The sequence below is a fragment of the Erpetoichthys calabaricus genome, chromosome 1, assembly GCF_900747795.2.
Source record: "Erpetoichthys calabaricus chromosome 1, fErpCal1.3, whole genome shotgun sequence".
Lineage (NCBI taxonomy): Eukaryota > Metazoa > Chordata > Cladistia > Polypteriformes > Polypteridae > Erpetoichthys > Erpetoichthys calabaricus.
This window is the reverse complement of record NC_041394.2, coordinates 298962726-298989334: the sequence shown is the minus strand read 5'-3', so window position 1 is coordinate 298989334 and position 26609 is coordinate 298962726. Positions and strand designations below refer to the sequence as shown.

At 36.2% G+C, this 26609-nt stretch overlaps 1 protein-coding gene across 1 annotated transcript in view; it reads left to right on the top strand.

Annotated features, from left to right (window-relative positions):
- The window catches only part of ppp1r12a (protein phosphatase 1, regulatory subunit 12A), a 355094-nt gene that overhangs the window by 314511 nt on the left and 13974 nt on the right, over positions 1-26609 (top strand). The window contains 1 exon segment of the mRNA XM_051934734.1: positions 16344-16394. Coding sequence (XP_051790694.1) covers positions 16344-16394 — 51 coding nt within the window.

Below are 26609 nucleotides of genomic sequence, written 5' to 3'. Positions count from 1 at the left end.
TTAAGATCCTTGTATTTGTTTTTAAATCATTTTAAGATCCTTGTATTTGTTTTTAAATCTCTTAATGGGTGTGCCCCTGTTTATTTGTCAGAACTGCTGCACCCTTACGTACTGTCTCGCTCTCTCAGGTCAGCAGACCAGATGCTTTTACGCATTCCCAAGGCACGATGCACACTCCGAGATGATCGAGCTTTTTCAGTTGCAGCCCCAAAACTCTGGAACGATTTGCCGTTGCACGTTAGGCGGGCTCCTTCACTAGCTGCCTTTAAATCCTATTTAAAAACACATTTATACATTTAACCCTGTATAATATGTTGGCTATTTGTATACTTTTTATACTTTCTATTAAGAATCTCTTCAGTTCTTATGTGTTTGTGTTGTTTTTCTTTGTACAGCACTTTGGTCAGCCTTGAGGTTGTTTTTAAAGTGCTTTATAAATAAATTAAATAAATAATAAATAAACTGGGGAAAAAAGAGTGTGTTCTGCAGTGGAATGGTTTGCAACTTAGGCTTAGGGCTTATTTATACTTCACACGCTGCCACGCGTTCCCAGCGTTCATTTGACACATCCTCTGAGCAGGTCCTCAGAAATTAACGTGATGCGTGCGCAAGTTGCAGTACCAGCAGAAAGTAGGAGGGCGCAGTGTGCTAAAATTTGGAATGTGACGTCAGAGTCTCTGTTTACTATCTACATGTGACAGAAAGCCGCTTTGCAGATCCTACGAGATCGGTGTGAGTGCTTCGATGTCTGATGAATGGTTCGAAGTGGTGAAGCAAAATGCCGACATACAGATGCATTTGTGGTGCTTTTATATTCAAGCGTTGCATATTCCCGATTGTAATGACACGATACATTTCAAAAGTCTCACATACCGTCTTCTGTGCCGTCTTTTTTTTCTAGGGCTTCCTCCGGTACTGACGGCAGTGGCAAACAGCAATAGATCGCCACACTGAGCACATTAAATGTATGATATTCCAACTCTCTGCACATTTAGAATCCTTAGATTTATACTTGACTAGCAAAATACCCGCGCTTCGCAGCGGAGAAGTAGTGTGTTACAGAGGTTATGTAAACATATATATACATAAACATATATACTTATATATACATATCTACATATACACATATATATACATATACACATCCACATATATATACATATATCAACAAATATATACACATACATATACACACATACATACACACACACATTATATATATATATATATAATCTCTATATATATATATATATATATATATATATATATATATATATATATATATATATATATATATATATATATATATCTCTATATACACATATATATATCTCTATATACACATATATATATCTCTATATACACATATATATATATCTATATACACATATATATATATATTTATCTATCTCTCTATCTACTAGGGGGCTCCGCCCCCTGCTCGCTTCGCTCGCCAACCCCTGGTGTTGGGAATGACAAAGAGCGTGTTGTATGAATGAGATATAGAATAGTGTGAAGGTGTAGATGATGCAAATAGAATGCAAACAATAAAGTGTGTGGCACAGTGTAAAGGTTTATTGGAAAATTTCTTTGTACACGCCGTTTAAGTGTAAAAGGTAATTCCAGGTCAGAACTTATAATGTCAATGAAGATGGTTATTGTCGTGATCAGAATCAAGTTTGTCAGAGCTTAGAAAGAGTTGTGTCTCTCCAGGAAGTAATGGAATGACTTGGGTATTTATGTTTTCCACATTAATATTTTTTGGACATAATATAGTGCGTTGTGTTAAAAGGGGCATTTGGTCTAATGAGATTGCTGTTCCAAATCTGTCTGTAACTAAGTCGTCGCAGATAAAGGCTTGAGGAATTGTAATAAAATGTGGGTGAAGTCCATCTGTATTGGTGAGTGTACCATCTCCCAGTTGTAATAAGCAATTGTTATGATCTGGTTCTGGACATCGTATGTTTTGTACTAACTGTATCTTTTGAAAGCAGTGCCAATTGTCTGCGTATTTTAAGGTGCACTGAACAATAGCTGAGCGCATGGCATGTGGAAGAATAGCTAAGCACTGTCTAAAATCTCCTCCTAATAAAAGTACCTTTCTTCCAAAGGGAATATTATTATTCATAAACATTTGTAGAAGTTTATGAATGGTGTTGAGTAAGTGACTGGATGCCATTGTACATTCATCAATAATTAACATTTTTGCAAGACGGATGTCACGTGCAGTGCCACCGTTAATGTTCATAGTGGATACCGATTTGTAGGATCTAATGCAGTTCATAAAGATTTCACTTTCAGGTACATCGTTAGTTAGAAGCTTCTGTAGATATTCAGGATATGAATGTAAAGGAGGCAGTCTAATTTGACCCTTTTGACAACAACGTGTAAATGTATTACTTGTATTGCCAGTTGTTTCTTCGGGGGAAGTGAACTGAATGACAATGATTGCAAATGACATTCATTAATCCGAATGAATTTTCCTGGTGTATGTTTTGCTTGTGCCGTTTGAGAGGCGCGTTGTTGCATGTGTAGTATTTGGGACGTGTTCTTTTGGAGCTGTAATCGATTCGCCTGTGCTGTGTGAGAAGCCCGTTGTAGCCTTCGCTGCCGTTAACGTATGTCTGAGACGGGAGGTGTTTCGTTTTGAACCCGTGCCTGTTGCGATGCAGCACTTTGATTGATAGATTGCGTCATGTGGATCTAGGATGTAGATTTGTGTATATTTGCGTTGTTGATTTGTTTCAGGGTGCACTGTTCTAATGCGATGCAGTATTTGTGCACGTATGCGAAAGCAGTATGGGCCATTGCCTTTTGGTGGCCTGATATTTACTCCGGTAGATGCAAAAGCAAATGAACTATTGTAGGATCTAATGCAGTTCATAAAGTTTTTACTTTTAGGTACATCGTTAGTTAGAAGCTTTAGTTGAGCTTTGCGTTTTTTGAGCCGAGACATTTTTTCTTCTAGAAATATGGATAAGTAATAAGGAGTATTGCACTCACTGTTAATATGTAGCCTTTTCTGCGGTTGAACGGTTAATAGTGCCTTATTGTAATGAGATCCACCTATGCTGCATAGTGTGAATTGTGTTTGGTCCCGTTATCCGAGCGGTATCGTTTTGTACCTGTGATCGTGAATTCATGACTTGTTTGTTCTTGAGCATGAGAAATATGGATAAGTAATAAGGAGGATCGCACTCACTGTTAATATGGATCCTTTTCTGCGGTTGAACGGTTAATAGTGCCTCATTGTAATGAGATCTACCTATGCTGCATATAAGGAGATCCACCTATGCTGCCTAGTGTGAAGGTGTTGAGATGACGTATGTTTAATATGGACGTTTCCTTTAGATATGTGGCTTTGGGTGTCACTTCTTATTGATGGGGGGAGGGGGGTGGGTGGGTGAGGATTGTTGTTGCGCGAGCGTCTTCTTTCTTTTTGTGTTCCAGGGGCTTGTTGAATCCCCCTCTTTGTGTGTGTCCCGTCCGTTGCTTGTAGGGTGTGTGGGGTGGTTTTGTGTTCTTTTTTTTTGTGTTCCAGGGGCTTGTTAAGTCCCCCTCTTGCTGTGTGTCCCGTCCGGTGCCTGTAGGGAGGGGGGTGCCTTGCTGTTGTGCGCGAGCGTCTTCTTTTTTTTTGTGTGCTAGTTTCGTGTGCAATGGGTTTCGTGCGGCGCCTGCGTTTGACTACTTTTTTCTGTGCCTTTTCCTTTTTTCTGTGCTCACTCCTTTTTTCTGTGGTCTTGTCCGCCTGTCGCGGCCCCTCATCCGCTTCTCGCGGCCCCTCATTTCTTGGGGCGCCTGCGCAGTACGTCTTTTTGCGGCTACGGCCCATGGCCGGATGTCCCTGCGTCCATCCGGTTTAGCATTCTCGGTTAGTAATATGGATCTCTCTATCTATCTCTATATATATATATCTATATATATCTCTATATATCTGTACATCCCCGTGCTTTGCAGCGGCGAAGTACTGCTTTTAAATTTTTATGAAGAAGAAAACCTTTTTAAATTGAGTGAAAATATACTAATAACAATTTGTTAAGGATCTGTTTTTTTGTGAAGCTGACTTCACACAGCCTCTCCGCTGTTTTATAAACGAACGTCATATAAGGTCTTCCTTTTTCGTTGCTTTGCCAACGGAAGCAGCCTTTTTATTTAATCCTGTTTTTATGATTGTTCTGTTTGTATATCACGTTGTCAGTTTAGCACTCCGGTTGTAATATGACCAAGCCGTGCAAGCTTACTGTTAAGAATGCAACGTATAGTTGTACAGGAGAAAAGCAATCTTGCCTCAAATCAATGGCAACCTTTTGTAGGTCTATGAACTTAATTTAAACTTTAGGTTTACACGGTGCTTTCTTTCCGAAGTACCTGCACTCATGAATATGTCTGTATGCGTCTGTCGCTCAAATCCCCGCGGTTTGCACCGGCGAAGTTCTGCTTTTAAATTTTTATTAAGAAGAAAAGAAAACCTTTTAAAATTGAGGGAAAATATACCAATAACAGTTTTTTTTAAGGATCTGTTTTTTTTGTGAAGCTGCCTTCACTCGAGTGATCACTTCGAGCTTTAAGCCTGAGAAATCACCCCGTAAATGCACACGTTTAATTGCACATCTGTTAATATGTATGCTTACAAAGTATTAAAAGACACTCAACAATTAATGTCATTTACCCCGTAAATGCACACGTTTAATTGCACATCTGTTAATATGTATGCTTACAAAGTATTAAAAGACACTCAACAATTAATGTCATTTACCTTCGTTCCCGCGTTTGACTCGTGCTGTAAATCTCTTCCTTGTTTTCACTTTACGTGATTACGTAGGAGGCGTAATACGTGATGACGCGATACGTGACTCTGCCTCCTCCATTAGAGTATATGGACAAAAAACAGGTTCCAGTTATGACCATTACGCGTAGAATTTCGAAATGAAACCTGCCTAACTTTTGTAAGTAAGCTGTAAGGAATGAGCCTGCCAAATTTCAGCCTTCTACCTACACGGGAAGTTGGAGAATTAGTGATGAGTCAGTCAGTCAGTCAGTCAGGGCTTTGCCTTTTATTAGTATAGATAACACTTTCATGATGAAATGCAGTGAAGTATGTATGTTATATTTTACAGATAAATCGGTAATTTCGTTTAAATAATGAATACTGTTAATAATGACACACATGGGGGTGACACGGTGGCAGAGCATTAGCGCTGCTGTCTTGCAGGGAGTCACGTCGCTGATATTCCCTACCTGGAGTTTACATGTTTTCCTGCTGGGTTTCCACAGTGTGCTCCGGTTTCCTTCCAAAAATATGCAGATTTTGTTACACTAAAATGATGCCTGCGTGTATGCGAGTGCTTGTATTCACCTTGCAATGAGCTGATGCCTCGTCCAGGGATTGTTTCAGCTTTGTGCCCAAAACTAGCTGAAATGGACAAATCCCTGAACTGATGGATGTAATCATTAAACATCCTTTTCAGAGCTATTGCGGTAAGGTGTCATTGGAGTTTAATGGGTGTTACAGGCAATTCACAACACAGCAAAGCCGAACCTGTTCTCCCCGTGATAATATCTCACACTGCCACCTGGTGGATTCCTCCAGATTTACGTAAAGTATGCGTGCCAGCATAAACGGTACAACGCATGCGTAGCAGGAGTGTCCGCTGCAGCATGCGTCGCATGAAATATAAATCCGGCTTTAGTTTATGCTCTGTAAACCTTGCAACAGCGGTATTTTAGAAGAAAGTGTTTGTTTAGATAATAGATGGAATTAAGAATGAAAGCATGCAAGATTGCTGTGCATCAACAAAGCTGTAATAAGTGGAAGTGTTTTTTGATTCGTTATCTGTACCAAGGAAGGTAACTGGAAAACTCACATTTTGAGTAATAAATATTTGTAACCAAATAATGTTACATCTGCGGTTGGTTGGCACCCTGCCCGGGATTGGTTCCTGCCTTGTGCCCTGTGTTGGCTGGGATTGGCTCCAGCAGACCCCCGTGACCCTGTGTTCGGATTCAGCGGGTTGGATAATGGATGGATGGATGGATAATGTTACATTCTGCTTGGAAATAGAGAATGCAATAATTGAAGTGGTTTGTATTTATTTATTTATTTGCTTAAAAATCAAATAGTATGTAACCCCACTGATGAAACTGACACATATGTAGGATTTAACTGAGTCTCTTGCCCACCTGTAGCTTGTTAAATCAAAATTTTACTGGGCTTTGATTTATATGCAAAAAAAAGTGTACTCTGCCAGAGTTGAATTTTAAGCACTTAATGCCTTTCAGACTGACTGCAGTTTACAATGAGACATGGAGCTGTACTGTGCTTAAGAATGATATATTAATATTAGATTGATGCTAGACAAAATGGACGTTGTACAGAGTTTAGTAAATTAAGTATCTGAAAAGTTCCTGGAACCAGGTTGTCTTGTACTACCCTTATATAAAATATCTAAACTTGTTGACTGAATGAATTTGCTTTCTTACTACATACTTAGTCAAAGCAGGTTTAGGACATTAACAGTTAAATGAACGGTGTGTGCGTGTGTCTTACGATGTACTAGCTTCTTTATCTATGTTTAAAATTGACCCATGCTTCACAGCATTCAGAATCACTTGTTACCTTTCTACGTCTAAGTGCAACATTTACAGGCAGCTTGCACATGTTAAACCAGCTGGCAGTATGGTATTCTGCAATTGTTCTTTAACAGTAGTCCAATTTAACTAAAATCTGTAAACTAAAAAATAGGTTTACTGGGTGATTTGAATGGACCTGTGAAAATTTCAGATCATCTCATACTTTCCATGATTGGATATTGTAAGTTCAACTTGGAAAGCAACACACAGGGGAAAGTGTTTTTTGACAAATATGTACCCTTCCATAGTTGAAGTGTTGGTAATTCTGTTATTCTAACATCTTGCCTAAGCCACAGTTATTTGCCTTTTTGTTTTGAAAGAAATTAAGCATTTTCTTTAAACTTTTCGTTGTTGTTCTTGCATTCATTTGGAGAAGTAATAATAATAATCTTTACATATACATTGTGCTTTTCTCAGTATTCAAAGCACTTTACTCAGTGAGTGGGGAGACACTTCAACCACCACCAATGTGCAGTATCCATCTGGATGATGCAACAGATGTCATTCTGCATCAGTATACTCCCCACACATTAGCTGGTAGATGGTGAAGGGGTGAGAGACAGTTGTCCAGTCACAGACAGGAGATGATTATTGGGCCAGGATGATGAGGCTGTAACAGACAGGTTAGCCAGGACATTAGGATAAACCCTGTTCTTTGCAAAGAATACCCAGGGACCTTTTATGACCACAGAGCCATTATTTTTACAGCACAGTGTCCCTGTCACTGCAGTGGGGCATTGCAAGGTTAGTATAGTTTTGCCTTTTTATATTGGTTTTTATTTCTATGTTTTTTCTGACCTTACTTGGAAATTCAGTTTAGTTTTAGTTTTCCTTAATCGTGTATTTTTATTTTTATATTAGTTTTTATTTCACAAAGACATTTCTATTTTATTTTTATTTCTATTATTTTCAGTTTTAGGTTTAGTAATTATTATGGCATGGAGCTATTATGGAGTTTAGTGTAACAATCAGACAGAACCGTATACTTAACGGATCTGGATATAATACGGATTTAATGTTGGAGGAAGCTTACTACTGTAGATGGTTTACTATCTGGTTTTGTTTTTATCTGATAAAAACAAGCATAATCAAAACCAGATAACTGAATTTGACCGATTTTAGAGAATTTTATCATTTTTAAAGTATTTTGTGTTGAACAAATATGCGCTGACTGTTGGCACTTTTCATCTTTTCCTTTTATTGCCCAGAATGGGCCAATTTATAATGAAATTTATGTGAATTTTAAGGTTTGAGGGTTTTTTACTCTAAATGCCTACGGCGCACACTATATTGTGCTCCAAGACAATGTGCTTATAATGAATGCCTTCAATATTGCATTCAAAAATCTCCCGTACTGGGCTTTATTTTCTGCCAGCCATATTGATCTCTGATCTCAGATGCAAACAATACACATAAAATTTATAGACAGAATTTTGACACCTGTAGGCCAGAAAAGATATAAAAAATAAGAAAACAGGTTCTACTGTGTTCTGCCAGGTGTGATTATGAAAATCATGGGGGCATAGGAAGAACAGGGCTCTTAAGCTTGAATCAGTGTGCTAGCTAGCTATATTGAGGGAAACAAAGGAAAACGAGCATTTAGTGTCAAGGTTAGGGGCAGCGAGACTTGAATAGCCCATGCATAAGAACATTAAACCCTTAATGAGCAGAGCAAGAGTAGGCAATAGGTGTATGGATGGCCACAAAGCGACAGCATCTGAGGTTAGGAACAATATATACATTATCTAAACCTGGAGCCTATCCCAGCAGGTTTGGATTCAAAGCAGGAACAATCCCTGATTTGCAATATGGATGATATGGCTGATGATAAGAATATAATATTTCAGCTATCTATTTTGAGAGAAAAGAATTGAAAAAAGTGGGACAAATATTTTAAAACATCATTTTCTACTGATTATTTCCACAATATATTTGGGTATTTTGAGCTGTGATTATCAACTAAAAAATAATAAATGTAGAATAAATAAAAAAAAAAAACATTAGTATGTTTAGTTTTTCACCAGTTGGCAGACTGTCTTCACCTACCTACCTGTAGTTCAGTAGAGACATTGGCAACTCAGAAATTTCACAAGGGTTTGTATCACTATATTGTTAAATTACTTTTTTTTTTTTTAAGCAAAAGTGATTGGTCAGTAGCAATATACTGATCTTGTATGAAGACCTAGAGAGTTTTATATATTTTCAAAAAGGATTTCTTCTGTGCAAAGTGGCAGGTGAATTATTTAAAAAAAAAAAAAAGCAGGCACCTGGAAAATAGACTGAAACGTTAGTCACTCATCATTTTTCTGTCCATACAGTAAAGGTTTTGTTTTCCAGCACATTGTGGTTTTAGGCATTTGAATTACATTCTGATATACAACAAGTGCAAAGAAAGGCGGCACAGTAAATCTCACTTTCTATTACATACGCTTTACATGTCTGTATTCAGCTTGTTCCGTCACTGCAAATGCTGTGTGAACACCCACCCTCCTTCACCAGCCGCCATTCACTGGATCAATATATGTAGGTGGCTCATGGTGGATTACTTTGTTTTAGAGTTAAAAGTTACAAGGGTTAAAGACTAATGGCAAGAATATTCATTCAAAAATGAAAACTAAAAATATTTTCAGTAAATTTTATTTCAGTTTCAGTCTTTCTAGCTACTTTAATAGTTTCGTTTAGTTTTAGTTTTTAATTTCGTTTTTGTTAATTTTATTTAAGTTTTAAAAATGTTTTTTTAATAGTTTCAGTTTTGATTTTAGTTTTCATTAACTATAATAACCTTGGGGCACTGGGATCCAAATTCAGACAACAGGGTAAGTGCCCCCTGCTGGCCTCACCAGCACCACTTCCCCAGTACTTTGAGTACAATTGATTTAATGAGACCCAGTATATACATATTGCTAATAAACAGTGTAATACCAGCTTTCAGTTATTTTGATGTGCGGTCCAGTATCTTAGATTTTGAGGTTGAGTTGATGAGGCTCTCCCAACTTTCTGAGTAGGAAATCTGATTTGTGGTGGTGTTCCAGATTAATCTTCCTCCTTTGAAATCAGAACTTCCATCTTTCCAGTTCAAATGGAATACAGCATTAGTCTAGACTTGTCATGAGTAGCTTTCAGCTGGTAGAACAAACTGCCCACCTCAGTTTGAAACTCTCACTCCATTATTGTGTTTAAAGACTCTTTAGTTTGATGAATTTCTGTCTATTTGATAGCTTGTGTAGGTTTTGTAAATTTGGGAATTGTAACTAGCTTACTGTATATTTCATTTTGAGCCTTTCACTTGTAGAAGTCAAATTTGTACCTTTGTCCTGTAACAGTTGTTCACAAACAGTTCCCGAGCTTATTTTACCTGGTTATGATGACCATTCTTATAAGATGCTTTAGATAAGTGTCTGCTCAGCAAATAAATGTAAATATTAACAGAGTTTGTCATTTGCCCTTTTTAAGATTACACATGTACTGATTTGTTGCACATTTTGTGTCTTTTAGCGAGTAACATTGATAAAAACCTACCATAAGTCTGTATCCCTATTTATTGGCAAAAATTCTTAACAGGTGAAGAAGAGGGTATTTTATATTTTTTTATGTTTAACTCAGCATTGTTAATCAAATGAAAATCAAATGAGTCTATTTGAATGTAAATTTGGAAATTCTTGTTCAGAGTTATCTTTCTTAAAAACAAGTATATTTACATTTTACATAAGTATATTTACTTTTACGTAAGTGGTTTCTTTTTAATATTAAAAGGTTTCCTTGGAATTTAAGTTAGCAACCCCGCTCTAATATGTTTTATTTATAAGGCTCTTCTGTAAACAGTGCTTGCTCAGCTGCTGTAACAGTAGTTTCACTGCAGGATTTTTTCCAGGTTACATAGGATATTGGACAGTTCTTGCAGGTTGAAATGTCCAAACTGCACCACATTATCCTATCCCCAGTAATAATGTTTCCCCCGTATTGATTAACATTTAGCACTTTAACATTTATGCAGACAGTGTGTTGTAGTGGTTAAGGCAGTGGGCTTGACATGCCAGTTACTGATCCAGCTCCCACCTCTGACTCAATGTACAACCTTGAGCAAGTTGCTTAATGTGCTATGGATAAAAGCAATAGCCGTATGTATAGTAATAAAAAGTAACATCCCTGAAAGGGCACAAGATTTTATGGCAAGAGGGCTGAAATGTTAAACTTGCAGCCTGAATGTACATGTAAGAATTTTGAAAAACATGTTTAGTCTGGCCACAATAAATATGGATAGAATGATTGATAGTCTCCACATTTTGGCCTTGCTTTCCTCTAGGAAAAAGAAAACTGACTGACAGCTCTTTTTCTCAGTGTCACAGTCTTTGTTTAGTATTTAATGACAATATTATGTGTATCCAATGTTGTATATACCCTGTTGTTCTTTATGAATCCCTGTGAAGTGATTTGAGCATGGAAAAGTTGCTATATAAATAAAATGTATTACGAACCCAAATAATCTCTAGCTACTTGGAGATAAAATCACATACCACATTAAAATCCACTTTAGATTTGAGTCCTGAAAATACTGAGCACATGCACATGAAAGAAAAAAAAAAGTCTGTACAGGCAGTCCCCGGGTTACGTACGAGATAGGTTTGTACTTAAGTTGAATTTGTATGTAAGTCGGAAAAGGTACATTACTTTAATAAATGTTATTGTTGACCGACTGTAACCAAGTGCTCTGCCAGTGAATGATGGAGTTTCACCTCTTTCTGACCTTTTTATTATTTCGACTTTATTTTCAATGGTGATGTTTTTTCTCTTCTTTACTGTAGCACCAGCACTTGCATCAGATTTGTGTTTCAGAGACATTCTTGAAGGGTGAAGACAAAAGGTTAAGATGAGCTCTTCTCTACAGCACTGTACACGCTATCACAGCAGATTAGGCACCAGTCGTCAACACATCTGATGTATAGGGTGGTCCAGATCTAATTATGCAATTTTCATTGCGCTATAACTTATTCAGTTTAGTACATAGAAAATCACCCGAAAAATCCCGGACCATTGAGAAGTGTGCGAACTGACGACACAAAGAATCGTCTTTGCACCGAACTGGAATCGTCCCCGCATAAATCAAAGTCATCCAGACGATCTGGATCTGCAGAATTAGATCTGGACCACCCTGTACTGACAAGAAACAACTTCCTGCTATGTGCGTAACAGTACAAGCAGGCTTGCTATTGAGAATGAATGGGGGCAGCGAGGGAAGGTTCATCACCAGCCCACATCACAGTCACCTCCACTACAGTATGCTGCCTGCAGTGTCCGCCACACCACCGCCCCCATTCAACACGCAGCCATCTGAGGCACACTACAATGCTACCCCCCGCCTCCCTGTTAACCCTCAATGACCTCCGTTCAGTCACAACAGGGTCACGACTTGCAGCATTACCAGCCGCCCACCTAGAATGAACGGGGCAGCCACGTGTGGTGGGCGGGCAGTTAAACCGCTTGCTGCCGGGAGTCGCCCGACAGACACTACGCAGCGAAATCGACCCCCTCCAGCCTCTGTCCAGCCAACGCTTGCAGCGTCCCCGTGCCGAAGATGACGGAGCGGCAGTTACTGAGGCACATGCGTTGCAGCTGTGGCCCTGTTCGTAGGTCGGATGACCGTAACCTGGGGACTACCTGTAATACATGCTTTACCTCACCCCTGTATGGCTTTGTAGCACAACATTTTAGCCTAGCATAAAAGCTTCAAACAGCATCTAACTTTAGCTGAGCAGTGAAGATGGATAGAAACATACTTTGCTCAGTTCTTCAGGCAAAGTTAGCCACTGGAGAATATTGCATAATCAGTTCCATCTCTAAATTCATATTACTTTGCTGTATCTTTTACTGTACACTCACTTACATGCATTAAGCTGTACTATGACCAATGACTACATAGAAACATGGCAGTTTATTAAAAGCAACTTTCAATCTCTCAGCTAGAAATCCAATCCAGTAATATCTTACATTTTTGTAACCTGAGCAGAAACAAATTTAATTATCAGTGGGAAAAGAAAAGACCAAAGTTTGGTAGTAGATTTCTGGAAGAAAGAAAATAATGTGTAAAGAAGTAAAAAAAATAATGCAAGGAAAACACAATACTGACAAGAGTTTGTTTGTGGCCATTTAAGACAGAAATTTAAAAAAAAAAAAAAAAAATATAGCAAAGGGAACAGTAAGGCAACAGTATTACATGGAGATTCTGTGATGAATATTAACATTACAGTAATAGATCTCTGAGACAGAGGGAAATGAAGGAATGAGTAAATGAATAATTGTTAAAATTAAATGCATACTAAAGGGGTACTAAAGTTTGTATGTGCTTCAGCTTTCCAGACAACAGATACCTGTTTAATGTTTTTTGTTCTCTGAAATAATTTACAACTGCTGGAAACAATCATGTTATTTGCTTCTTTTATTATCCAAAGCAGATAATTACATATATGGTCTAAGAAATTCTAAAGCAGCAGTTTTGAACTACAGGTGCTGGTCATAAAATTAGAATATCATGACAAAGTTGATTTATTTCAGTAATTCCATTCAAAAACTGAAACTTGTATATTAGATTCATTCATTACACACAGACTGATGTTTAATCAAATGTTTATTTCTTTTAATTTTGATGATTATAACTGACAACTAATGAAAGTCCCAAATTCAGTATCTCAGAAAATTAGAATATTGTGAAAAGGTTGAATATTGTGAAAAGGTTCAATATTGAAGACACCTGGTGCCACACTCTAATCAGCTAATTAACTCAAAACACCTGCAAAAGCCTTTAAATGGTCTCTCAGTCTAGTTCTGTGGGCTACACAATCATGGGGAAGACTGCTGACTTGACAGTTGTCCAAAAGACGACCATTGACACCTTGCACAAGGAGGGCAAGACACAAAAGGTCATTGCTAAAGAGGCTCACTGTTCACAGAGCTCTGTGTCCAAGCACATTAATAGAGAGGCGAAGGGAAGGACAAGATGTGGTAGAAAAAAAGTGTACAAGCAATAGGGATAACCGCACCCTGGAGAGGATTGTGAAACAAAACCCATTTTTGAATGTGGGGAAGATTCACAAAGAGTGGACTGCAGCTGGAGTCAGTGCTTCAAGAACCACCATGCACAGATGTATGCAAGACATGGGTTTCAGCTGTTGCATTCCTTGTGTCAAGCCACTCTTGAACAAGAGACAGACTGCTGCTGAGTGGTCCAAAGTTATGTTCTCTGATGAAAGTAAATTTTGCATTTCATTTGGAAATCAAGGTCCCAGAGTCTGGAGGAAGAGAGAAGAGGCACAGAATCCATGTTGCGTGAGGTCCAGTGTAAAGTTTCCACAGTCAGTGATGGTTTGGGATGCCATGTCATCTGCTGGTGTTGGTCCATTGTGTTTTCTGAGGTCCAAGGTCAACGCAGCCGTCTACCAGGAAGTTTTAGAGCACTTCATGCTTCCTGCTGCTGACGAACTTTATGGAGATGCAGATTTCATTTTCCAACAGGACCTGGCACCTGCACACAGTGCCAAAGCTACCAGTACCTCGTTTAAGGACCATAGTATCCCTGTTCTTGATTGGCCAGGAAACTCACCTGACCTTAACCCCATAGAAAATCTATGGAGTATTGTGAAGAGGAAGATGCAATATGCCAGACCCAACAATTCAGAAGAGCTGAAGGCCACTATCAGAGCAACATGGGCTCTCATAACACCTGAGCAGTGCCACAGACTGATCGACTCCATTCCACGCCGCATTACTGCAGTAATCCAGGCCAAAGGAGCCCCAACTAAATATTGAGTGCTGTACATGCTCATACTTTTCATGTTCATACCTTTCAGTTGGCCAACATTTCTAAAAATCCTTTTTTTGCATTGGTCTTAATTGATATTCTAATTTTCCGAGATACTGAATTTGGGACTTTCATTAGTTGTCAGTTATAATCATCAACATTAAAAGAAATAAACATTTGAAATACATCAGTCTGTGTGTAATGAATGAATCTAATATACAAGTTTCACTTTTTGAATGGAATTACTGAAATTAATCAACTTTGTCATGATGTTCTAATTTTATGACCAGCACCTGTATAACTTTTTAATTTTGGTCCTGTTTCTCTGCCTTTTTTCAGCAGTCCCTTTATATAACAAAGGTTATAATTAAAGTAAAGTAGCAACAGTAATAGTTGTTGTTCCAACAATAACACATTTGTTCATACATCTCACTGACCACAAGTTTTGGCATTTATATAAATAACTGTATAGTATTAAACAATTATCCAGAGAATTGTTTATATAGTGCTCTTAAGACTCAACTATTCATATTCTATGTAATAATAGGTATGAATTTTGTTTGTACTACATAATTATCCTCTGCTTGTTTTAGCATTGTTTGGTGTCTGTGTTACATTTCTATTTTCATGTTATTTTAAATTTTTGTGTAATCCTTTGATCTAAGTTTACTAAGTATAAATTGAAACAAGATGTATTTAAATTGGTAAAATAATTTGTTTTTACAGTTTTTAGTTAATATTCTCTGTATTTGAATTAGCCTGTTTTCATGTTGTAAATAAAAGCAGCATATGTGCATTTTGATTCATAACACAGGATTTACAGATATTAGATATATTTAAACTATTAGTTATATTCAGTAAACACTGACTAACTTCTTATGCCTGAAAGAAATCAATTTATGTCTAAAGGTAACACGCAAGACTCGTTCTCATCTTAGTGGTATGGAGTAATGTGTTTTTTATTTAACTACTACTACTGCTTGCTTAACTTTACTAACTACTGCAGTTTTTTTAAAAAGTTCACACAGCTGGAGCTGCTTTGTTTCACTTAGTTTGTTCATGTAAAGTTCTATCAAGATGTGTATATATGTTTCTTTAGATTTAAAAATTAAGTTTATTTTGACAGTACAAACAATTTTACCATTACTAAATTAAATTGATATTGGTTATGAAAGCACATCATCATTTGTGCATGGCCTGTTTGTAAAATGTACACTCCATCTTTTCTTTGAATCTGAACCCAGTGATGACAAAATATTGTATTCACAGTAATTATTTTTTAAATCTAGTCTATTTAAGTTGGAATGTTATTTGTTACATTTGCTGCCACACTTGATTATGTGCATGGGTGTATATGAAGGTGATAACACTTTTGCTTTCTAAAAGTAGAATGAATTTGTTAATATTTAAAAAAAAAAAAAAAAAAAAAAAAAAAAGTTTCTGAATTTTCATCTGTATTTTCATGTTTCATGTCAGACCAGGTTTATCCAGTTACCAAACTAAATTGGGGTGGAAATTAAGTAATTTTGACATCTAAATGTGAGATTCAAAAAAGAAGAAACAGAATATTATTAATGAATTTCCAGGATGTTTTAAATTGCTGAAGAGCTGCAGTTCATTATTTTATAGCAACATGGTTTCTTAAATTGAATTCATCTAGTTGAGAGCTGTTTTCATCACACCCACACCACTCCCTAAAAGCTTTGATTTTATGCTACACCATTTGTGCAGAGCTTTGAATTCACTGCTGTAATGTGATATTTTGTAGTATGATTTTGTGGACATCTTTTTCATTTCATGCTGTGTTTCATTTCACATTTTTTTCACTTTGGTTATGCACTACTTAGTTGTGTATATATAAAATTAACTAGTAGTTTTTATTTTATTTTTATTTTGGTTTCTTTTGTCCTTTGATATTTAGGAAAGGAGAGCCTTGGAAAGGAGGATATCAGAGATGGAGGAAGAACTTAAGGTAAGCGATCAAATTATTATTAGTAGTATTTTTTTTTATATACAGTACTGTGTGTGTATATATATATCTTTTTCCTATATAATACTTGTTTTTTTTCCTACACAATACTTGGTGGTGTTTTATTATTTGTAATATTTTATAGAGGATATTTCAGTAAGCATATTTTCATTCAAATAAATTGTTACATCAAGCACCATAAAACATATTTCTGTTTATGATGTATCATTAAAAGAATAAATCACATGGAAGTAGCTTCATGTAATTGAACAAAAGTGATGGTGGGAAGCTTGTTTCTGGATTGCAGATTGGATAGAGTAGCATGTGTGTCGTTGGCATGGACTAAACAGGGTGGAAGCAACTTTCTAAAGTAATATTGTTGGCAAAATCATTTACTCTGAGGTGAATGAAATTCTTAGTCATAAAAATACTTGGTCTTTGAGTGAAATGTACTGTACCTGTAGTCAAAGTAGAAATTGCGTAAGTTAATGAAAAGATTTTTATCGGCAAGTAGATAATGAAAAGCTAAAAATCAAAAACAAAGTAAATTCAGGGCCTTTTACTTGAGGGTGACTTTTAGAGATCAAATCAGATCTGCACTTATCATCAGTATAATGTGAAACTGCTTAGAATACAAAATGTCCAAGTAAAACTGGATACATAAGTATAGTAGATGGATGTTGGTGACTTGTACTTTTTCAGATAGCACACTTATTCCAAATTTAAAATATAATGCAAGGTATTACAGAATTTCTCTGCTCTACAGTGAACACTTTTGAGAAAAATAAATAAAAAAAAGTTATAGCATCACTGGCTTCAGAATTTTTGTTAACTTGATTGCAAGTGTTTGTCCAGTATATACTGTGTGCACGATTATTAGGCAAGTTGTATTTTTGAGGATTAATTTTAATATGGAACAAATATAGTGCTGTCATTCAATCCAAAATGTTGTTAAACCTGAATGTTTTACAAAAGAAATGAGAGTGTGAACATTCTCAGGGGAATACATACTGTATGTGTGCACAATTAGGCAACTATTAGTGTGCAGAATAATTACTCAACTAAAGAAAAAACAAAAATACACTTGTTTATTTTCATCTGTTAAAGTGTGAATAAAAAATAAGCAACTCAAAATTTACAAATAAACATTTCTGACAAAAAAACAAAACAAATCAGTGACCAATATAGCCACCCTTCTTTTCAATAACAGTCATAAGCCTTCCATTCATGAAGTCTATCAGTTTCTTCATTGGTTGACAATCAAATCTTTTTTGTAGCAGCAACAACAGAGAGGTGTACCGTTTTCCTTCCCCATAAATCTCCCATTTAAGAAGGGCTTTAGGTCAGATGAGGAAGGGGGCCATGTCGTTATTCTTTCATATTTAAGCCCTTCACTCTGGCTAGCCACACAGTAAAGTACTTCAGTTCATGCAATGAAGTATTGTCCTGCATAAAAATCATAGTCTTGAAAGATGCAGACTTTTTCCTGTACCACTGCTTGACGAAAGTGTCTTAAGTCTTCTAAAAACTGGCTGTAGGTTTAGAGGTTGATTTTGAGTCAATCTTCAACCTGAAAAGGTCCAACTAGCTAATTTTTTAATAATACCAGCCCATACCAGTACCCCACCGCCACCTTGCTGGCATCTGAGTTAAAGTGGAGCTCTGTGTTCCCGTTACTGATCCAGCCATAGGCCCATCCGTCTGGTCTGTCAAGATTCACTCTCATCGCATTAATTTATAAAACCTTTAAAAATCAGTCTTGATGTTTTCAACGTATGTGCCCTGTTCAGTGGTGGTCGGGTTTCAGCCTTCCTTACCTTGGCCATATCTCTGAGCACTGAATACCTTGTACTTCTGGGCACTTCAGGCAGGTTGCAGTTCTGGAATATAATAGTACTGGAGAGTAATGGGTTCATGGTAGCTTCACATTTGATTCTTCTTAAATCTTTGGCAGTTAATTTGGATCTTTTTTTTCTCAACATGTTTCTTGTGACCCTGTTTAAGATTTTCAACAAAACATTTGATGGTTCTATGATCTCTCCCCAATATCTTAGTAATTTCAAGAGTGTTCCATCCCTCTGAAAGACATTTTACAATTTTTGACTTTTCAGAGTCGGTTAAACCTCATGTTTGGCCCATTTTGCCTGAGGAAAACAAGCTGCCTAATAATTATGCACACCTTGGTATAGGGTGTTGATCTTCTTAGGCCACACCCTCCCTCATTACATAAATACACATCACCTGATATGCTTAAATCCAATAAGCATAATTTATACAGCTTGGAGTTGGAAGGTATAAATAAAAATGATGATATGGTCAAAATACTCACTTGCCTAGTAATTATGCACACGGTGTATGTTTAGTAGGGAGGTTATACTAACAAGTTATGCAGTTAAAACATTATTAAACAGAGCGAATAAAATGTAAAATATTACTTTCTCCCACAGCTAGATTGCAATAATATACACCAGTGGATCTCAAAATTTTTAATTTGCAATGCCCTTACAAGTAAGGAAAACAGACTGCAGTACCCCTTGAGAGTTTTTGTTGAACATGAGTTTTTTTGATTCTTAAAGAATCTCAAACTTTATTATTCTTCGAATCAGGATAGTACTTCAGAATAAAAGAAAATCAAAATGAATAAACAAAAACATAAGATAAAATACTATTTTCAAAATATATAATAATTTTATATTTGGAACATGATATAGCTCGACAGCCAAAAGAAGAATAAGAAAATAAAAAAAGACACACACACCACACCTTTTATTTATATATATATATATATATATATATATATATATATATATATATATATATATATATATATATATATATAAAAGTCATAATGCTAAGTGTGAAACTGCTTATAGCTCCTGATGTGGACCTTGATGATGGACTGAATTGAGGCAAGCTGGTCTTTCATATCAGAGTTCGCAACTAGACAACTTTAACCTTTATGGAAGCGTATGCTGAAAAAAAAACACTTTTTTGCAAGTGAAGTTATAGAAGGGTGTTCTTTTATAAGAATGTTATGTCTTAGCTGTCTTTAACCACTTCATCCAAAAGTCTACCGTGGAAAATCATGGGAAGGGTAAAACTAATTGGCAATGTTCACCAAATATAAACGTGATCTTGCTCAACAATTTCAAAATGCACAGCTATCTCAAATATAATACTGACTTACTCCGCACAAGAGCATGTACAACAGTCACAAAAATCTTGCAATCAATGCATGAGATTCCATGAGGCACCATGGAGGTACCCAAGACTGACAAGAGGAGGAGCTGTAGGAGAACCATTGGCACCAAGTGATCCATGAGAGAACATACTCTAATTTTTGTATGCAGTCTAACAATTTTTACCATCAAAGGAGAAAAAATGTTACTTAGAATAAACCTTCAAGACAGCTAGCTAATCTACATTTGAATGTATTTATGTGTGTGTGTATATATATATATATATATATATATATATATATATATATATATAATTTTATTTTTTTCACCCCCCCCCCCCCTCACATATTTGAATTATTTTATCTCTCCTCCTTGTGGTGCCCCTTCAAAGAGCTCATGGTGCCCTGAGGGAACTTTCTCAGTTTAAGACCGGCTATTAAACCCCAAGGCACGTCTTCAATTACAGTATAATTAATACTAGAAAACGTTTAACTTAATATACCAGATTTTTCATGAAGAATCTGTAGAGTTTTTAGAATTTGTTTTATAACATGACAATTAAACAAAAGTTTCAGTAAAACAAAATTAAGATTTAAAAAAAAAAAATTTCAATCAGAAATCCAATAGATCCCCCATATCATGGAAACAATTATGCTTGTAGTCATAGACCACACTAAAGTCTTCTATCCCAGAGCTAATTAGTAACAAAAAAGAAGCTCACTATGTTGCACAACGTTTTGTTAATTCCAACAATAGGAGTTTAGCAGAGATAAAAGCAGGAACACAGCATACTTATTTTAAAATAATAATGAAATCTTGTGAAATTCTAAAGAAGCTCTGCACTGCTTCATGCAAAGAATGTTATTTTTTTTCTGGTTTTAGATAAAAAAAAAATATTTTCCATTAAGTAACAGAGGATGCTTTTGGATTCTTCCAGTAAAACAGAATTAGTTAAAACACTAGCAATGTAGTGTAGGACAAATGGGTCACTTTATCACCAGATAGACTAAATTAATTTAAAGGAGCTCTAAGCACTGCTAGAAGAGGTTCTGTAATGTATATCTTACAAAAATTTTGAAAAAAGCATGTATGATAAATATCTGATATGTTTTCATTCTACAAGCTGAAATATCCATTTAACAGTTTTATTAAGTGCAGTAAATGGGGATTTAATAACTGGAAAATTGTATACTTATTGATTATTATGTAAAGGATGTCTCATAGACCATTTACTCAACTTAGGAACTTTCCAATTGGTGTTGAAATTACATAGTTCACATTAGCTGCCACTTAATCTTTCAGTGTTGATTTTATGGATTCTTTCTCTGCAAGTTCTGCAAACTACATATAAAACATTTAATATAAGTATTCAGCAGGAAAGTTTCAGTGTCAAATATTTATTTAACCAAGCAAAACATAACCAACCATTTAGTATCATTGTTTATAGCGATTATTTGCACAAATTTGTTTGTGTTTGGCAGTGTACTTGCAAACAAAGATCTTTAAAAATACTGATGATCTTGTTACAGTTTAAGTCCTATTACCGTCATTTCAGATAATGCTGAATTGTAGTATGGAAAGCCTGATCGTGCAGTGGTTATCACTGCTGGCTGCTTTATGGCACTAGTGTCTTGAGGTTCCAGTCCTGGGTCATTCAGTGTCTGCATGGACGTTTTGGTTCTCTCTGTGTTTTAATGAGTTTCACTCCAAGTACTGTGGTGGATCTTACATATACCAAAAGAATGCATGTGAAGTTAACTGGCAAATTAGTGTTTTGTTGATGCATGTGTGAGTGGGCTCTGCTTACTCCCTAGTGCCTAGTACTTCCAGGATAGGCTCTGATGTCCTATTACTTAATTTGATTAACCAGACTTGAGAAGTTTAGCTGCTCTGATCTTTGTATTCCTACAAACTATATCAGCAGTAAGTGCATGCTACCTGGTTTGTTTTCGCATAGGGCTGTCAGTACAAATGCTTCACAGGCGTGACATTTTCATTTTGTTACTTCTAGTTACTAAACAGCCATACAGCAATTGGAATAAGACATTTAAATTTTGAATGGGAGCTTCTTGCAGTATATGGTTTGACATGTGCTATAAATTGTCCTGAACAATTACCCTACAGATAGGGCTTAAAGGGTCATCATTACCATGTGCACAGTGCATAGTGAAAAAGGCAATGCTAACCTCTTTCAAACATTACAATAAGGGTGAGTTATAATTAAATAACTTGCGTATCCTCATGAATGCACACTAAGTTGAATAAAACCAAACATCCATAAATGAGTTTGCTACTACTGTCCATATTTTACATTTCCCTCTCTTCCTTATATGCCCTGTCTCCCTATTTAAATGCCTTGAGCATGGGAAAGGTGCTATATAAATAAAATATAATTTTTTCCCCCTCTGTGGGGAACATACTGTATTAATGTAACTCTATTATTCTAAAGGTGCATTTTCATTGTGCTGAAATGAGCACAAGAAAGCAGGTTTTAGAAGAACACAGAGACTACTTTATGATGAATTAGCACACTATCCACAGTTGCCCCTACTTTTGGTAATTTCAGTATAGTTAACTATTGCACCTTATGAATTGACTAGGTTTTTTTCCCATTCAAACATACATTTTCCGGAGCCAGTTAAGTCCAGTACAATGTTGTAATGAGCAAAATCCTTTCCAGGTACTACAAAGCAATAACTGACTCCAGTCCTTTGCATGGCATATACTGTATAGTCTTATGGGCCCACTTTCACTGAAACCACAGTTAAGCTACAATTAATCCAAAATTATCTAATTTATTTATTTTTGAGTGGTCATCCACTATAGCATCAATAAACTTTTAGTTTAATACATACATACATGTAAACATATAATCTTAAACAGACTTTCATCACAGGGCAAACTGACACAGGATCAATTTTTGAATTGCTAGTAGACCTAATATGCATGTATTGGGGGATGTGGGAGGATTACTAATGCAGAACATGCTAATTTTTTTTTGTGTAGAACTGAATCCATGAAGTAATGTAAAACTTTAAATGACATATTTGCAGCAGAAGAAAAAAAACAGTGCAACATGGTGGTAAAGTACTGAAACAGCAGAATTGCAATAATCTAATATTCTCAGACTCTCTGAAAAACACAAAAAACACCCTTGACTTTTGTACTCCACACATGGTGATGTATCAGTTTTGATTCTGTTAGCCCTCTTGATTGCTATCCACATGCAGACAGTGTACAGAAGTAAAGAGTCCACTATGACTCCTAGGTCCTTCTCATGTGGTATACTTCGAATTTTCAGATCACCCGTTGTGCATTCAAATTCATATTCTTACTTCCCACATGTAATGCTTACTTATTCATACTAAATTTAATCTGCTAAACTCTGAATTCTAGTCCGGTTCATCTGTAATAATTTTGCTATTACTAGTATATCTTCTATTAAACTGGATCTCTTACATTTGTAGACTTGTACCAACTTGTAATTTTTATTTTAAACCTTGTAATTTCTATACTGTATATTAGAAACAGAAACATCCCTGGCCCAGATCCTGAAGGGTACCTTTTGACATCACCTAATTCTGATAGTTATTCTAACCAGACATATACTTCTTGTGTTTAGACCAAAAATGAAGATAAATAATGCTCTGTGCACTTCTTTGATCATATATCTTTGCTGCTTCCTCAAAGAATTCCAGCAAAATGTTCATTATCTTCACCTGCTCTCCTGGCCATTGTTCATGTCATTTTTGCAGTCTTATTTATTCACACTTTTGCAGTGCTTTCCTTTTGACTTTTTATTGCTTTTCAGATGCAATTTTAAGATATAAAAATGTATAATCCTGCTTTTTTTCTGGTCAACCCATACTTTTTTTTTAATGATTTAGTTTTTTGTTTTGTTTTTTTTAAACTTGCCAATAAACAGAAATAACTCTATTTACTGAATTTACTTTTATTTGTGGTTCTTTTCACATTCATCTATGTTTTGATATACCCCATAAGTTATTTCTCAGTAAGGCTCATATCAGTGAAAACCCTTTTTTTTTTTGTTTCTCTTTACAGTAGAACGATTACACTACTTTTTGTTACCTTCTCAACAATTCATTGCTTTGGGTATCTTGGCATCACAATAGGTTTTCAGTTTCTTTTTATTGTAAAGTGACTAAAGAAGCTTTCTTTTAGGAAATGCCTGTATCTCTGTCTCATTTTAGTGGAAATAAGGGTGGGTGGGAATTAAAATTATTTATGGAGCTCACATACACCACATTTGCATTCCAGTCATGTCATTGGCCTACTTCTGATATGGCTGAATGTTATCAGTTGTTACAGTCAAAAGAAAGATGGGGGAAAGTCTAGCCATTCCTGTTTGAAATTTTTATAGTAAATTGTGTATGCTTCTGGTTTGGTATTGTACAGTAAATCAAATGGCACTCGTTACTAGTGTGTCATGCCATAGGAAGGGACTTCAGCATCTCTGTCATTAAATTTTATACTTTATATACCTATATTCTTAGGCTACTGCACACAAGGTAATACTCCATTGGTTCAGAACTCACTAAATGCATATATATAGTGGCCTTAGGCAAAGATACTGTTGTCAGTTGCACCTGTAGAAGAACATACTTTTGAAGTTGAAGTACACTACAGGGCCATCTCAATAAATTAGAATATCATTGAAAAGTTAATTTATTTCAGTAATTCAATTCAAAAAGTGAAACTCATATATTATATAGAGGCTGATTGCCTCCATGTCACACCACATTGATGCAGTAATTCATGCAAAAGGAGCCCCGACCAAGTATTGAGTCCGTACATGGACATACTTTTCAGTAGGCCAACATTACTGTATTAAAAATCTTTTTTTTTTTTAATTAGTCTTATGTAATATTCTAATTTTCTAAGATACTGAATTTTGAGTTTTCATTAGCTGTAAGCCATAATCAGCAAAATGAAAAGAGAAAACACTTGAAATATATCACTCTGTGTGTAATGAATCCGTATAATGAGTTTCACATTTTGAATTGAATTACTGAAATTAACTTTTTGATAATATTCTAATTTATTGAGATGCACCTCTATTCTGTTTTTGATGTCCTAAAATAATAGTAATTTATTATAAAGTAATGTCTAGCAATCAAATCAGTGTAAACTGATCGAATAAAAGGATCCGTGAAATCTTGTGTGTGGATCTGAGCTCAGCAGCCAGCTACAGATATTTGCTCATGCCACTGAGGGGGGCTTATTTTGTACTGATATTGCTTGCTTGTTGGCTGATGGAACCATTGAAGTAACAAATTAAACAGACACACAGAATGCAATCAATGTTATCAACCAAGTTGACATTACTCATACACATTTTTTTTTAATCAGGTTACTCGTACTGATGTTTTAACATGGGTGGTGCAGTGTTGCAGAAAAAGTTTCTGTTTCACTATCGTGATGAACTTCTGAATGTTTAAACACCCCATCAATAGTAAATGGTCAAACTGGAAGAGTCTTAATATACTTAGAATGCAACAGTACTGCAAAGTGTTTAATAGGGGATCATGGCTCAGGGTTTATGATCACAAGAGTAATGTATCAAATATGCTCCACATTGAGATAAACTCCGGCAATGGATCTGTGTGCAACAACTTCTTCATCTAACTGTACTATGCTTAACATATGGCTCATGATTTGTAAACCACAGAACTATCTGATTCATTGCTGACTGCAGTCTTGATGTGTCACACAGAAACAACTACCAAAAAAAAAACCTGAGGAGTTTGCATCTCTAAATGAGGCGACTCCATCTGGTGTATTTACATCGCAGCAGTGCACAGATCAGGGGGTATTTTTCGTACGTGGATTACTCGTTTAGCCAGATGTAATTATTAACGATTTTGCATGATCCTGGATCCAGTCGGTTTTTCTAAACTCTTGCTGGATGTGTTGTCATAGCAATACATCCAAATCCTCAAACCTGCTCAGAGCAGGTTAGTTCTATGTAAACAAGGATTAGCTCACACACTTAATCAGTGTCCGTGCGTGGAATTCATTCAGTCATGACTTCGCCATACATGAATGAGCGACCAATTGATATCGGTATGCAAATTATAAGAAGAGAATTTCATATAGATAGGGTTTTGCACGATCGGCAAGATCCTTTATTGCTCCCGGAGGAAATTCTTTTTGAAAGATACCGCTTTAGCCGAGGGGGAATATTGTACCTCAAAAATTTTAGGACCTTATATTCGAAGTCAAACTCTCACAACCACAAAGACAGTATACAATGCTTTGAGATTTTTTGCAAGCGGCACTTTTTTTATATACTGTAGGCGATGTGGAAAATCTATCTAAAAGTGCAGTTTGCCAGGCAATTCGTAAAGTCTGTTTGGCTCTGAAATATTTCCTTCGGGTTTTCATAGTGTTTCCTGGACACCTGCGTGTGCAGACAATAAAAGAGGCATTTCATGCCATTGCAGGTAGGTAAAACACAGGCAAAAACACCCACAGTTCCATAAAGAATCTCACAATCAGCCTAACATTGTCATTACCCAGGATTTCCAAATGTGATTGGGGCACATGGGACTGATCAGAATGGAGTTTGATTTGGAAAATGTACCTCTCCTCCTTATGAATAATCAAACACAGTGTCTTCATCAAATATTTGATCTTTGTCAATATCTCGTTGGTCAGGTTCTAGGGATATGACATTCCCTGCAACTGACCCAACAAAAAAAAGAGGGCTATATGGAACATACCTATGGCACACATTGAGGACAAATATATGCAATGACCATCCTTTACCTGAAATGAAGTGACCACTGCATCTTGCCACAGGGTCTGAGGAGGAGCTTCCCCCTGGAATGCCCTCAGAAACAGGGCGATGGGCATTTTGCTGGAGAAGCCAACTTTTCTGCAGGGGTTAGGTCTGGACCGCGTGGACCTCCACCTGTTTTTTGCTTGTCTGCCTTCTTATTAGCTTTAAAATTAATGTTCTTTACATTATATATGATTCTTTATGTTAACAATTCTTTAAATAGTTATATACCAATAT